This window comes from Mercurialis annua, linkage group LG7 (assembly GCF_937616625.2).
Source record: "Mercurialis annua linkage group LG7, ddMerAnnu1.2, whole genome shotgun sequence".
NCBI classification, from domain to species: domain Eukaryota; kingdom Viridiplantae; phylum Streptophyta; class Magnoliopsida; order Malpighiales; family Euphorbiaceae; genus Mercurialis; species Mercurialis annua.
Genome location: NC_065576.1, coordinates 45,677,480 through 45,692,653, shown reverse-complemented (window position 1 = coordinate 45,692,653; position 15,174 = coordinate 45,677,480). Strand labels below are relative to the sequence as shown.

Genomic DNA, 15,174 nt, shown 5'->3' with positions numbered 1-15,174 from the left:
ATGTATGTAAGGTAGTGTTTAGTATTTAATTTGAAAGTGATAATTAGCTTGTTAACAATGATTCTCTCCAACTATTTATATCATAGGTGAAAGAAATAGACTGATTATGGGTTATCTACAACCAGAGGCGGATCCAGAAAGTCCAAGGACGAAGATAAGGAGGGGCATGCCATGGCACTTGCCCCTCCAAAATATCCAATTTTTTCAAGTTTAGTGAAGGAAAATCTCCTAAGAACAATACTTTTATACAAATTTTAATTTTAAAAAACTCATATATATATATTAAACTAGTTAATAAAATTGTTCCAACGTTTAATCACCAAAAAAATCCTCTATCTTTCAACCCTTTTTCAAGTGCACTTTGACGTTGTAATTTTGCCCAATACACCTAAATTCACATCTTTAATCTCCAATTTCACCCTCAAAACTATAAATTGGACTCTTTTTTATTTGGAAAATTTATAAAAACCATTATAAAGTATTTATTTGAACTCTTTTCCGCTTAAAAAGTTAAAAATAAATGTCTCATTTAAACTTTTTTTCGAATCAATAAGAGATCAATTTAATACTTGAGGGTGGAATTGAAACTTAAAGGTGTAAATTTGGGTAAATTTGACAACATTACAACGTTGGTGTGAGACTGAAAGGGTTAAATGGTGAAAAGATTTGGTGATTAAGTTTTGTTTTAATGTAATTATTCATTCATTTAATAAAAGAATTAATTATATCATTAATATATTTTCATAACTAAGTAAATCTCTAACTTTCATAATTTTTGAATGGATATTAAGATTATTTTTGCCCCTCCAAAAAAAAAATCTTGGCTTCGTCCCTGAGAAGGTCAGGAGGGTCGGCCGGAAAAATAAAAAACAAATACAACTAAATGGCCATTTTTGTGTATAACTGCCCCTACAAATTGTCTTTAGAAGTGTTAGTGGCGGTTTTTCTTCCTGTAGGGCGGTTTTAGTTACCAAAGTTTCACCGTGTCAATTTACCACCGCCTGATTTTTTTTGAATAACCGAATGTGAAAATTTCAACCTTCCTAAGTTAGAGTCTAGTTCCAACCACAGATCACCATATTTTTCGGAGTTAACTGTCCATGATCACATAATTTGTTTTTTAGATAGTGATCGCCTACCCGGTTGGTGTGTTCGGATAACACTATTCGGTATAGGAAGCATATACTCAGATATTTATTGGCTGGTAAAGTAAATAATTATTCAACGCAACGTCATTCGTGAAGTAAATCAATAAAACGTTTGTAATATCATAATATTTAATAACAAAAGAATAAAAAATAATTCAATTTTTTTTATACCGCAGATATTCATCGGCTTATTGTAATACTAACGCGCTGTTTACAACAAGCACAGCCGCTATATTTAAATAATCAATTGTATGTTTTATTGTAATAAGAAAATATGTCATAAGTTTAATGGAATTGGCCATGAAAATGAATGATCTATATCTCATGCACATATAATCTCTACTAATAATATTATGATCATTCACATATTAAATATTTTCAATAATAAGTTAAGATCATTACATCAATTATCAATTCTCCCAACAAAATAAACCACAGAAAACTATAATCAAACCACTTCAATTAAAATTCCCAACTCCCAAACCAAACCCTAAATCAGAACTACCACACCCAACATCACCATAATGCAAATTAATTTTACTTTTATTCTTATTATCATTATGAACTAAATAATTAACATTATTATTATTATTATTACCCATCATCACCAACTCATTAGCTCTAATTCCAACATTTCTCTTCAACTCCTTCAAAGCTTTAACATACTCTTCAAGCTCATCAACACCCATACGATCATCATCAACCGGTTCATCCCACCAAAACCCGCCGTCGCCGCTACTCTGTCTAACCCTATTCCACTCCTCCGCCATTGTTAAACACTTCTTCTCTTCTTCAAGCTCCTTCACTGCATCCTCATACTCTTTATTCCATTGCTCAACTACTAACTGGTTACTCCCCGTCGCTAAATTATTACTCTCTGAGTTAGCGTTTAAACCTAACTCGTTAAGATAACGATCGATAACGGAGTCGGCGTTGGGATGGCCGAAGGCGAAGACCTTTTTGCCCGGAGAGAAAGCGAGAACCGCCACCTGTGCGCCGCAGAGGAGGCTGAGCTCGCTTGCTTTCTTGAAAAGTCCGGCCCGGCGTTTGGAGAAGGTGACTTGAAGGTTGCTCTTGCCTTCGATGGGTTTGATTTCGATCTTTTGGCGGCCTTTGGTTCGCTTTTGATTTTCTTTTATGATAACCATAATTTGTGAGTAGTGATTGTGAATACTAAAAGTAATTTATATTAGGGTTTTTATATAGACAATATTTTTTTAACTACGTACTAATATGGCAGCATTCTATGATTTAGGAGATATTTAAGGAATTAGTCACTGACTTTAGGAGAATATATGGTCAATGAGTACTATTTTCAAATTAATTAATCGAATATATATTATGGGCAAAGATAATATATATGTAAGAAATAAAAAATAAAATGAAATCTAAATCATTGGAACATATTTATTTCTGAAGAATTATTTGCTTCATCCGGTTTATATGTTATTCATGGATGATAGGCGGATCTAAATTGATTAGATGTTAGAACATAAAAAAATTGTTAAAAATATATAAGATTTTCTAACATTTAATTAGTTTCATCTATACTATAGTGAGAAATTCTTAGGTAGACTCAGTCCACCACATCATCCGTGGACTAAGCCTATCACATAATGACACGTCCACTACTGCATTGCAGCTGTTTTGCGACGGACAATTCCGTCGCAATACACTCATAATCCGTCGCAAATACACTTTTGCGACGGAATAAGTCCGTCGCAAATATGGCGACGGCCAGCCCGTCGCCATATCCAAACACACCGTCGCCAATGTCGTCTCCCAAAAAATGAAAAGGGAGACGTATTGGCGACAGATCGACGAGTTTTGCGACGGAAAAGAGTCCGTCGCAAATATTACAATTTTGCGACGGAGTCAATTCCGTCGCAAAATGGCACAAGTTTGCGACGGTTATGTGTCCGTCGCAAACTTGTATCATTTTTGCGACGGAGTCAAGTCCGTCGCAAAATGGTAATATTTGCGACGGACTCTCTTCCGTCGCAAAACTCGTCGCAATTTGGACAGAAATTATCTATTTTCCGTCCGTTTTTCCTATTCAATTCACGACGATTAAAATCTGTAAAATCTATTATTTGCAACTCTCAGTAAAACGACCGATTTCATATAAAAACATGTTATATTTTACATATCGTAAGAAAATGTATAAAACAAGATAACACAAAATGTATAAAAATGTCAGAAATACAAACGTGACACTACAAAGTCGGAGTGTCGTCATCGTCTGAAGGACCTGGGGGTGGGCGATACTGCGGAGGAAGAGTCTGCATCATCTTCGCCATCTCGGCCTGAATAATCTCGGCCATCCTCTCATTGGTTCTCGCCTGCTGGGCACGGAGATCCTCCACCGCAGTGGTAATCTGGCGCAGTCCGTCCTGGATCCCCGCCCGCACACGCCGCTCGATCTCCTCCTCAGTTCGCTGTGACTGTGTGGACCTGGTCCTCGCCCTACTAGACGTCGTCGTATCCACGTACGCACTAGTCGCTGAACCCAACCCGTAGACACGCCGCTTCTTGTTGACGCCCTCGATATCCAGAAATAGCTGCGTCTCGTCGACTTCCGCTGTGCTAGACGAACCACCCTCTCCGGTCGGCGGCTACGATGCAGCAGCAAGTCTCTGAGCAATTGCATCCTACAAAAAGATTGAAAAACATATATATCACATAACAGCTAATTAAAACGTATAACATATGAAATGTAAGTATAAATCCTAACGAAAATTCGGCAGCATTTCCTCTATAATTTGATCAACACCCATTTTTCAGGGACATCCTGCAAACATATAGATTTCATATACAACCCACCGGCTGTTAACACACCTAATCTAACATTTACAATTTAAATTAAAACACATTTTACACTAATTTAATCTAACACTTGAGTAAAGTAAAACAACTACTAAAATTAGATTGTTTATGACTTACACTCATGTCTTGGGCCCTCTTGTCTACCATGACACCCTTATCAGCTTTCGTGGAGTGCATCCGAGTATACAGCTCTGTTGCGGTAGGCTTGCGGCATTTATGGAATATAATGGCAATCTTGTAATATTACTATTCAAAAGTGTAAATCTTGTAATAAACAAATTTACAAGATTGCCATCATTTTAATGACGTGTCATTATATGATAGGCTAGTCTACGGATGACGTGGTGTACTGAGTCTACCTAAAAATCTCTCTACTATAGTACATATAAAAGCACGGATGGGGGGACAAACAAATTTACTGAATAATCCTTTTCAGTTTACTACTAAATAAATGTTTTATAGTCATTAACTAATCAGTTATTTAATTAATCACTATTATAATTAAAGTCCTAATTAGAATAGGTAGCTAAATTATCTCCAATTTAGTATGTAAAAAATAACTAAATTGTCTCCAAATTAGTAGGAATATCTATCTTTTAGTTTGATTGAACTACAAAATTAAAATACTGTATTTGGTCAATATAATATATGTAAATTTCTATTTTAAATGATAACGCAATTTGTGATATAGTATAAAATAAAAGGATGATATAGTAGATATATATTAAAAACGAATCTAACATGTGTGGTTATAATAAATAATGTTAATCGAAAGCTATAGTTCAAATAATATGAGTCTTGCGCATCATTATATTAGAATTATAAGATCAAATCATCACACAACCTTCAAAAATCTCCTCTCCAAACAAAATAAAAAAATGTACTAATAAATCCATGTAATATTTTTTTTCGAAAGATTGTCAATTGATCCCCATATTAGCCATGGATTTTTCCATTGATTTGCTATTCAATTTGATATATTTATTTTTCATGTTTCTGCACTAATTTTAGAATTTTGTTTGAAATGATGAAACAAAAATGATGGATTTTATTTTTTATTTTAATTGCATATTTCTATTGAAACAAAAAAATATACTCTTTGATTTTCCGATTTGTAGAACTCAGAAACTCAGTTTTTATATTAAAAAAATTAATTGTAAATTTCATTATTTTAAAGGCGTAAAAAAAGCTATTCCGTTGCCGGGACTTGAACCCGGGTCTCTCGGGTGAGAGCCGAGTATCCTGACCAACTAGACTACAACGGATGCTTGTGTATCATCTTACGAAACAAAATATATATCTTACATGAACATTACAGTCAGCTTCCCGCATTTATGGAGTGTATATACTTCACTATCTACCCACCTCATAACTACCTCTACTTCTGTACATTTCCACCCAATTTCATTCATTCCAATTCAATTCAACTCAGAAATCAAATTCCAATCCCAATCTCTGATCAAATTCTAATTCCCAGTTTCCATGGAATTCAATCCCTCTTCACCTCCAACAATCTCAGTAGTTTCCACTTTCGCCAACCCCTTCGACATCAACTCCAACAATTCGTCCTCTCTTCTTCAAATTAGCGACCCCAACACTCTAAATCCCAATCCCCAAACTAAAAAACCCATAGCCTTATGGCCCGGAATGTACCACTCTCCGGTCACCAATGCTCTGTGGGAAGCTAGGTCTAAAATGTTTGATAGACTCCTTGACCCACCTAAAGATGCTCCTCCTCAAAGTGAGTTGCTTACTAAACTTCCTAATCAGAGCCGTACGAGCATTTTGTATAATCTTTCTACTGATTATATACTTAGAGAACAGTATAGAGATCCTTGGAATGAAGTTAGGATTGGGAAATTGCTTGAGGATCTTGATGCTTTAGCTGGCACCATTTCTGTCAAGGTATTTCGTCTTTTTGCTCTCAATAAAATCTGGGTTTTGATTAGAATCTGATTATGTGAACTGGGTTTTGATTAGAATCTGATTATCTGAATTGGGGTTTGATTAGAATTTGATTTTCTAAATTGGGTTTTGATTAGAATCTGATTATCTGAACTGGGTTTTGATTAGAATCTGATTATCTGAACTGGGTTTTGATTAGAGTCTGATTATCTGAACTGGGTTTCGAGTAGAATCTGATTATCTGAACTGGGTTTTGATTAAAACTTAATTATCTGAATGTAAAAGATTGATATTTTTTTAGCTGCAATTCTTTTCGTGTGGTTTTAGAGTGAGTAGTTTTGTGGCTGAGAGTTGTATATTTATTGATTAAATGAATGTGTTGTTTGTTGGAGCATTAGCATTGTTATGATGATGATTGTACAACAAGGCCACTCTTGCTGGTGACTGCTTCTGTTGACAAGATTGTTCTAAAGAAGCCGATTAGCGTTGATGTTGATCTCAAAATAATTGGTTCTGTCATATGGGTTGGTCGGTCATCCATTGAAATTCAACTGGATGTCATTCAGTTCTATAAAGGTATTTTTAATTTCCAAGTTCCAACTAGATGCTATATTTAAGAAATTCATAGTTTCAAAATTTAGCAAGTGATCAAGTCTAGAGTTGTATTTAATCGGTATGGTTTTCAAGATTAGAAAAGGCACTTCATTCTTTTCTGATGAGATTAAGGGTGTAACAGAGTCGAGTTAGATTAAGGGTGTAACAGAGTCGAGTCATACGAAATTGATTCATTATTAATCAAGTTGAGTTTAAAATACTCGAGTTGAATTCGAGCATCAAGATACTCCGTTCAACTAGCTCTCATGCCTAATCAAGTATTGTAATTTACTTTTCTTATCCTTCATAACTAAACATGTTTATCATAATATCCTTGCTTTTATTCTAAAATTTGATTTTTAAATATTGATATGGATAATCTAGTCGAATTCGATCTCAATTATTCGACCAAACTCGACCATGTTTGAATCTAGTCGAGCTTGATAGTGGTTCGGCTCAACTGGATTACACCCATGGTCAAGAATCAAGATCTAGCATTTTAGATGTTTATACTTTATAGTTTTACAAGGATAAGGTAATTTAATTGGATATTTAAACAATTCCTTCCATCAGGCTCTGACGACACACATTTTAAACTTTCAAGAACTGAATGGAAGCGGAAGAGGAAAAGCCTTCTTTTTTTCAACTGACGTGTTTTCCAAAATACATGGAAGTCTGTTTTTTTATTTATTTAAATGTAATGTGTAACTTATTCTTGCTTATAATTGGGTTAAATGCTTTATTTTCATATCATCTGATCAATGATTTATTTGTCAATTACTAAAGGACTTGATAAATTGTTTTGCAGAAGGCTCTGATGCTTTAAACTCAGTTGCTCTTACGGCAAACTTCATTTTCGTGGCTCGTGACTCGAAGACAGGGAAAGCTGCTCCAGTGAATAGGCTGTCACCAGAAACTGATGAAGAAAAGTTACTATTTGAAGAAGCGGAAGCAAGGAGTAAATTGCGGAAAAGAAAGAGAATAGATGAGAGAAAGGAATGCGAGAATGGGGGTGTAAATAGACTTGAAGCACTGTTGGCTGAAGGAAGAATCTTCTGTGACATGCCAGCATTAGCAGACAGAAACAGCATTCTTTTACGGGATACTCGCCTTGAAAACTCTTTGATTTGTCAGCCACAGCAAAGGAACATCCATGGCCGCATCTTTGGAGGGTTTTTGATGCATCGGGCATTTGAGCTGGCTTTCTCAACTGCTTATGCATTTGCTGGATTGGTCCCATACTTTCTAGAGGTTGATCATGTTGATTTCTTAAGACCAGTGAGTGCCACCATCTTTCTTTTGTTGAATTATTAGCTCTGACTTGATTGTTGATTGTGATTGCATCTCTCAAATGAAGTCTCTACTCCAAAACTGAACAACTATAGTTACATGTCACTAACAAGGATTATCTTTTATTATATCTGAAGGCATAACGTGATTCTGTTGTTGTCTAACCAACAAAGGTTAATTTGGCCCCGCCAACTTGGAATAAAAGACCAGAGGAGTCCAAGTTCGTGTTGGACAAAAAAAGACCCCGCAAGTTGTTAATTTTGGATTATTTATGGTCAACGGTGTAAAATGGTCCAAAATTGATAAATTACGAGTGTTTTTGTCCAAAATCACGAACTTGGACTCAACTTGGGGGTCAAATGCAGATAGCTGCAGTGTTGTACTAGGTATGTAGATAGTTGTTGTGTTGTCATTAACCATTCAATATAGGGGTGTGCAAAAACTGCACAAAGTTCCATTTGACATTGTATAAAGAAAATAGTTTTTCAGTTTTGGTTCAGTTTTAGAAGTATCAAAAAATTCTATTCAGTTTTTGATATAAAATCGAAGACTGGTTTGGTTTGATTTGGTTTGAAATATTGTAAATCTTTGTAAATATAGCTCTGTTCAGTTTTGAATAAAATTACAATTTTGATTCATTTCGGTTCAAACAAAATACACATTCCTAATTCAATATAAAGTATAGCTCCATGCTATAGAAATCCATGTTAATAAAGTATGTTTCATGAACAGGTGGATGTTGGAGACTTCCTGCGACTGAAGTCGTGTGTTCTTTACACAGAACTTGAAAACCCTGACCAGCCTCTGATCAACATAGAAGTTGTTGCTCATGTTACGAGGCCTGAATTGAGGTCAAGTGAGGTAAACCTCTACACACTGCTCTCTTAGATAGAATATGCATAGCTGATTGTCTCGCTATATCATCGCTAGATCCGTTATAAGACTATTCCTACAATATGGTTATCAGATGTGTGTTGGAGTTTTTGATCGTTTTGTTTGAAACAGGTATCAAATACATTTTACTTCACGTTCACAGTACGTCAAGAGGCGAAAGCCACAAATAATGGATATAGGATTCGCAATGTGGTTCCGGCAACAGAGGAAGAAGCACGCCGAGTCCTAGAACGCATAGATGCAAAGACCTTGCAGCCAAGCAAGACATGCCCAACAAACAATATCTCCTAATTGTTCCAAGCAACAGAAACGGAGACAGAAACGGAGAAACAATCATAGGTTCCTAGTAATGAAATAAGCAAGCCTGATATCTTAACATAAAATATTCTTTATCCTTATGTACTGCAGAAGAGTAGTATAAACTCTCTGCCTTAAAGTTGTAATCAATCATCATAAATTTTTTAATTGGATAAATAGAAATCTGAAATAAAATTGCTGTCATGCTGATAATAACAACATAAAGCATGACTATCTTGCTCAATAAAGAAATTTCTGGACAAGAATATGAAAATTATGCATAAATTCTTCTATATAACAGGAAAATCCTAAAGTTAAGATCTTTACTTCTATAACTAAACAGAATTCCTATAATCAAAGTCTTTGACAGGTTTACATGAGATTCATTATCCACCCGAGATCGGTATGTGTATTATTCCTCCCAAAGATCTCTGTATACTATCTATAAGACAAGCAATCCCAAAACTTTATACAAATATTGGAAAAGAAAAAATAAATAAATTACATGAATCAGGCAGGCAAACCTGAAGAACCACCAGCCTCACAGTTTCAGGCTATATGCAACAAAAATTCAGCCTGATCCACAATTACTAAGGAGATGGTGCACTCTCATCATCTGAAGAATTGTACTGTTTCTTTGGATTGAGTCCAGCAATAGCCTGAGCCAGCATAGGATTCACTGGAATCGGAAACTTATGGGCGGAACTGACTATTGTTCGCTCATTTATCAAACCGACTTCTTTGCAGACCCGATCAAGAACGCCCAGAAAATCCCTGACCACCATGAAGATTCTGAAAGGATGGGCTTCTTCCTTAGCTGAATTTCCATGGAAGTATTCTGTGATCTCCTTCACTAGAGATAAAGCAACACTTTCATGGGCTTGAATCCTTATGATTTCCTCCTCGGCCATTTTCATGAATCTTTTCATTGCTTCTGAAAATTTCTGTCTGCTTTCTTCCAAACCTATTGTTCCATTTAATCTCAATACCTCATTAATATTCTCAATGCCTTTAGAAAGTTTGGCAACGTCACCGCTAAGTACATCAGAATCCATAGCAGCTGCTTTCTTCACATTGGTGAGCTCTGAACTTAGACCGGAAACAACTTGAAGTCCAAGCTTTCTACATTTAGCATCTTCAGTTGAAGTTGGAGTTTGGTTGATACCTGTAAGACGAGCACCTTCAGTTCTAATAATTTCCTGTACGACAAAATGCAAGAGTGTGGTCTTTCCATCTGCTCCCTTCACATCAACAAGCTTGAGTAGTGTGTCAAGCTTGAAGGCGTGGGCATCACCGCGGTTAGTCCCAACATTCATGCGGTTTCCTGTCTTGAGCACAGCTTCTAGAAGTTTAAAGAACATCCGACTGCTTCGAAGTTCTTCACAAGCAGCCTGTGAAATGGAGAAACGGGTGAGAAAAGTAGTACAATAATCCAAAAATAATAGCAGGAAGAAATCTCTTGGCATCGACTATGATCCGGCAAACTCAAAATGGCCAAGAAATTGTGTCATTCGACAGCCATAAATGTTTCGTCCAAACTCCACACATAAATTTCATTAACTGCTTTAGTACAATTATTTCCTATAGTATTGAGGAATATTCAATTTCATAGGATCCATGAACCAACAACATTCAATTTTGGCTCCAAGTATGGAAGCAAGAAAGAGAGTCAAATATGAAGGAGACCGCCATTTACCTCTAGAGTTTCAAATGATCTTTTGAGGTACTCAACCTCAGACTCAAAATTGGTTATGTAAAGCATTGCATCCACTCTCTTAAATGCAAAAGGTACATCAAGGACAGCCTTCAGGAATTTCTCAGCATGACCAAGCTTTGTTGGTGAATCATCTTTATATTCCTTTAATTTTCGCTCTTCTTCTTTGGTAGGAGCCATCTTCAGTAAGCTTTCTAGAAGTTCAGTTCCAAGTGTCTCAGTATTGCCTGCACATAAGTGGCACTTATTTTAATAGCAGGTTCTCAAGTTCAAAAATAAACTTGGTAATTAAGTATACTGCCTAATATAGATGCACTAATGTAGAAGGACCACATATCTTAATTTGAAAATGACATTTGACAGAACAAAAAGCTTTTTAAACTTCATAATTTCAAGTGTATGTTATTTTAGGATGATATATCAGTTTACGGCAACGCCATGCTACCAAACAATATATGTACTTTGAGCTTTTGCAACCTGAAAGCTATTAATTATAGTTAATAATGACATTATAGCTGGAAACAAGTGAACTCAGTTATGACTTTGAATTGGACTAAGGTTGAAATAAAACTGATGGAAAATGCCACATGCATTCATCATTATCCGCCCCTTGGCCCTCTATAACTAACATAGCATTGCGTTAACAAATTAATGTCAAGCTGTTATCAAAATATAGCTACGAAAAAAATCTTGCATTTTATGATTTCCTTCCTGCTACTAGAAGCAATAAAACGACATAATACAATGAAAGTTGCAAACAAGGCAAACAGAACTAGAGAGTAGAATGTTAGATTTCCCAATGTGTTCAAGCTATACAATGGAATAATCATTTTCAGGCACACATAAGAGAAGCGCCAAGAGAATGTTTATACGAACAAACTAATGGCAACTATATAGCAGGCTAGTAGGCACCTGAACCAGGACTAACAACAGTAAATGAACAGTTACCTTCTAAAAGAGCTTCACAAACTTCCTCAATTGTCACGTTCACGGCTCTGAGCAAAATCGCTATATTCTGTGCCTTTTTAGGATCAAGTACCCTATTGTCTTGATTTGGAGACGGAACAACTGAACGTGGAGTTGTCTGGTTTTGTTTTTGGTTTGGAGTGTTAACAACAAATAAACTTTCCATCATCTCCTCATTCAATCTGCAAATATCACCCCATTCTATTTAGTATATAGGAGTATAACCAACTCAAGGTTGAAATAACCAAACCAGACATAATAAACACAAGCAAGGTAAGTAGTGAAAAGGACTTCAATATCTTACTTAAAAGAGCTCGACCTCAGCTGATCCCAAACCATTTCGCGGTCAGAGCTTGCTCTAACTTTATCCCAGTGCAACGGCTTTAACTTAGGCTTGGGAGTCTCCTCAACATGCTCAACTGGTTCAGAACTTGGTGGCAACTCAATCGGAGATACCATCGGTGCTGAACCTTGTAACACAAAAGGCCTAGATGGTGGTATAATCGCCGGAGGCCTAGAAATTGGCTGCCCTGTTGGAGTCAATGCAACTGGCAAATCCCAGAGTCCCTTTCGTTGCGGCGCCGGGGGTGCTGAAGAGTATCTCTGTTGTAGTTGTAGTTGGGATGGAAGTGATGGTGGTGGAGGTGGAGGAGGAGGTGGCGGCGGAGCTGAAATAGGCTGCTCTAGAACATTGCTAATCTTCGCATTTAAACCCGAAAATCCGTAATTCACACTTGGTGATGCATCTGGTGGTGTAGTACTAGTACTCTTCAGCAAGTTACTACCTGGTGATGAACAAGCTGATGACACTAAAGAAGACTTTATACTCTGATTAGGGTTAATTTCCGATCCTCTTCCCGGTGAAGGAGAAGCTGAAAACATTACATTTCGATTCAAATCATTTGATAAATTTCCTGAAGACGGAATCTTTTCCAAAGCCCTATCTGGGGATGTAGACACAGAGGATAAATATTGCGTATTTTGTTTCAAACCATTCAATATTTTAGCTGGGGACAGTGATGGAGACCGTACAATTCGCTCTAAATCAAATGATATTCTGGGTGACTCATCTGGAGATGAAGCAGGCAGAGTTGAAGGAGATGAAGATTGAGACTTCCGTACGTTACTGAGCGGAATTAACGGTGGTGACGGTGGAAGAGGAGCAGCAGCAGCATTATTTTCCGGTGACTTTGGTCTTGGACTTGAACTTGCTGGTGGCGAGATGCTCAATGACTGAGACCTATCAGGAGAATCTGAGCTAGAAGATGTATATGAACTCGAATCAGAGCTTTTTAAACCACCAAAATGATCACCACCGGCGGCCATCACTCTTCTAGACGCTGATCCTACACCACTAGAGCTTTCTCTACCTCCTAATGAACCTCTCGGCGAGTAAAACTCCTCATCTTCATCGGCAGTGGAACTCACATCTCCATTCACATAATTCTGCTGCCCGGAAACCCTGTTAAGAGGCGGCAACGGCAGTAACTCCGGCGAGTCCATTTTCCGATGATCCAATCCAAGACTAGGACTTTCATGAGCATTTGAAGAGTCATGAACACTATGAGAATTAACTAACGTACCCAGATAAAGAAACTCCGAGCTAGTTGAACTAGTTCTTGTCCTCAACTTCCGACTGTTCGTACTGCTCTTCGAACCCACTTGAGCTTGATAAATTCTGTTACTATTATCGGATCTGTACGTCTTGTCATCGGAAAATCCAGCCTGGTTTCGTCTCCGGCGAGCGTAGTAAAAGATAATGAGACCCAGTACAATAATGGCAGAGATTACAGCGGAGATTGCGACGGCGAGGAGTTTCTGAGACTTGGGTTTCGAAGGAGACTGAGGAAGAATAAGAGATGAGATGTTCGCCGGAAAAGAAGCGAATGTGGCCGGAGAAGTAGTAGGAGGAGGTGGAGAAGGGTAGGACGGGAAAAACGGAGATTGATTAGGGGTAGTAGTGGAAAATGGGATTTTAGGAGGAGTAGACGGAGGAGGCGGAGAGGCAGAAGGTGGTTCGGCCGGCGGAATGTTGTCGAGCGGAAAAAATGGCTGGTGTAAAATTCGGCGAGTTGGGGCGGAGGATAAGAGGTATGGGGTGTAGGATAAGATGAAGAATGCGATGAAGATGAGTGAAGAGGAAGTGGGCATTGTTGAGATGGAGGTTCAGTTTGGGAGTGAGAGTGTGAATTAAGTGGAAACTTTCTCTTTGAGATTTTCCCAGGAAAGTGATGGAAAAGAGAATGGGAAAGGGTGGAATTGTGAAGAAGAGGAAGAGATGCATCCAGCTAAGATTCTGCTAAATTATGTGTTCTTTTGGCTTTTGATTCCCATTTGTCAAATTTTTACGCCATTTTTTCAACATTTTTTATCTACAGTATGTTTTTATAAATTTAAAAGTAAAATTTTACTATTAGTATGTTTTTTTATAAAATTTGAGCAGAATATTTTATTATTTTTAAGTGGTAGTACGTGAAGTGAGTGATGTGTAGTGCATGGAGTGAATGTGTGAGGAGCTCATGGGGTGGGGCCATGAGTGGAATGAGTATTTTGTATTAACCATTATTGGACGGTCTCTATTCCGCCCAAATCTATCAAATGGATACTACTCGTTCCTTTTCTTGAATACTTACCCTTTATTTCATTTCGTTTTACTTTTTTTTTTATTCATTAAATTGAGTCGGAAACAATTACATTTATAAAAAATTAGAGAAATTCAAAAACTGAACACCGATGACTTGAAATGGAATAGGCTATTTATGCAAATATGCATTGCCTGATTCGCTGATCGTATTCACAAAAACAAAAACTGAATTATTATCTGTTTCGCCAATTAAATGCAGTTTTTGATCAAACTTTTTCAACGTCCGCTACTTGAATTATGATATCAGAAACTATATCCTTAACAGATTCAACATCACTTGACAAATCTTTAAAAAAAGGGACAACAAACCTTTCACAAAAAAAGAACATCAAACTTTTCAAAAATAAAGGACAACAAATAATAAAAAAAAAAATATAGCCTATAAATGATTTCATCTTTATTGTTGAAAGGTCTTCAATCTATCTTCGATTCTTCATTTACAAATTAATTTTGATACACATTTCGTCGATAAATTTTAATCCACTAAATATAAAAATAAAAAAAGAATTGCCTATTTATTAAAGGTAATGGAAGTAAAGCAATTAATATAAAAAAAGAGATAGCTAACACCAACAATTAAATTAAACCATTTACGGTAGTCGGAGAGGAAATAATACAAAAAGTATAGGCGGGTACAATTTGTTTGAGAAAGAGAAGGAGCCGCATATAAATTAATTACTTAAAACTCTCATTTCATTTCACTTGAATATAAAAAAAATACATCATGCATATAGATATACTTAGCTTATATATCATTGATAATATATAGTGAAAACTTTAAATATAGAATGCAAAATAAATACTTTTTTAAGTAAGTATTCTTTTAAAAATGACCGATAATAAAATTTCTCTAGATATTACTATACCTATTAATAGTAAATTTTGTTAAACCTAAT

At 36.3% G+C, this 15,174-nt stretch overlaps 3 protein-coding genes and 1 non-coding gene across 5 annotated transcripts; 1 reads left to right on the top strand and 3 right to left on the bottom strand.

Moving 5' to 3' along the window:
- Nucleotides 1-1,571: 1,571 nt before the first annotated feature.
- LOC126657238 (agamous-like MADS-box protein AGL62) lies at nt 1,572-2,302 on the bottom strand. The gene has a single exon (XM_050351900.2). The coding sequence runs from the start codon at nt 2,294-2,296 to the stop codon at nt 1,607-1,609; it is 690 nt and encodes a 229-aa protein (XP_050207857.1). The 5' UTR covers nt 2,297-2,302; the 3' UTR covers nt 1,572-1,606.
- A 2,864-nt stretch (nt 2,303-5,166) lies between these two features.
- Nucleotides 5,167-5,239, bottom strand: TRNAE-CUC (transfer RNA glutamic acid (anticodon CUC)). Its single transcript has one exon. It is a non-coding gene; the product is annotated as a tRNA-Glu (tRNA).
- A 93-nt stretch (nt 5,240-5,332) lies between these two features.
- On the top strand, nt 5,333-9,158 carry LOC126654558 (acyl-coenzyme A thioesterase 2, chloroplastic). 2 transcript variants are annotated; one of them, XM_050348463.2, is made up of 5 exons: nt 5,333-5,879; nt 6,278-6,455; nt 7,285-7,751; nt 8,496-8,624; nt 8,769-9,158. In XM_050348463.2, exons 1-5 carry the CDS (start codon nt 5,457-5,459, stop codon nt 8,946-8,948), a joined length of 1,377 nt encoding a protein of 458 aa, XP_050204420.1. In that variant the 5' UTR covers nt 5,333-5,456; the 3' UTR covers nt 8,949-9,158. The 2 variants fall into 2 exon arrangements, with proteins under 2 accessions (XP_050204420.1, XP_050204419.1); XM_050348462.2 differs by having other exon boundaries at nt 5,334-5,879; nt 7,282-7,751.
- Nucleotides 9,159-9,222: 64 nt separating this feature from the next.
- On the bottom strand, nt 9,223-13,980 carry LOC126654557 (formin-like protein 1). The gene is made up of 4 exons (XM_050348460.2): nt 11,939-13,980; nt 11,617-11,816; nt 10,651-10,895; nt 9,223-10,345 (listed from the first exon to the last, which is right to left on the bottom strand). Exons 1-4 carry the CDS (start codon nt 13,783-13,785, stop codon nt 9,545-9,547), a joined length of 3,093 nt encoding a protein of 1,030 aa, XP_050204417.1. The 5' UTR covers nt 13,786-13,980; the 3' UTR covers nt 9,223-9,544.
- Nucleotides 13,981-15,174: the final 1,194 nt, after the last annotated feature.

Coding starts and splice junctions, on each gene's coding strand:
- LOC126657238 (XM_050351900.2), bottom strand. CDS start 2,296: ATGGTTATCATAAAAGAAAATCAAAAGCGAACCAAAGGCCGCCAAAAG.
- LOC126654557 (XM_050348460.2), bottom strand. CDS start 13,785: ATGCCCACTTCCTCTTCACTCATCTTCATCGCATTCTTCATCTTATCC. Junction 11,817..11,938: donor CTGAGGTCGAGCTCTTTTAA/GTAAGATATTGA, acceptor TGATATTTGCAG/ATTGAATGAGGAGATGATGG. Junction 10,346..10,650: donor GATCATTTGAAACTCTAGAG/GTAAATGGCGGT, acceptor TCCATTTCACAG/GCTGCTTGTGAAGAACTTCG.
- LOC126654558 (XM_050348462.2), top strand. CDS start 5,457: ATGGAATTCAATCCCTCTTCACCTCCAACAATCTCAGTAGTTTCCACT. Junction 6,456..7,281: donor TGTCATTCAGTTCTATAAAG/GTATTTTTAATT, acceptor ATTGTTTTGCAG/AAGGCTCTGATGCTTTAAAC. Junction 7,752..8,495: donor ATGTTGATTTCTTAAGACCA/GTGAGTGCCACC, acceptor TTTCATGAACAG/GTGGATGTTGGAGACTTCCT.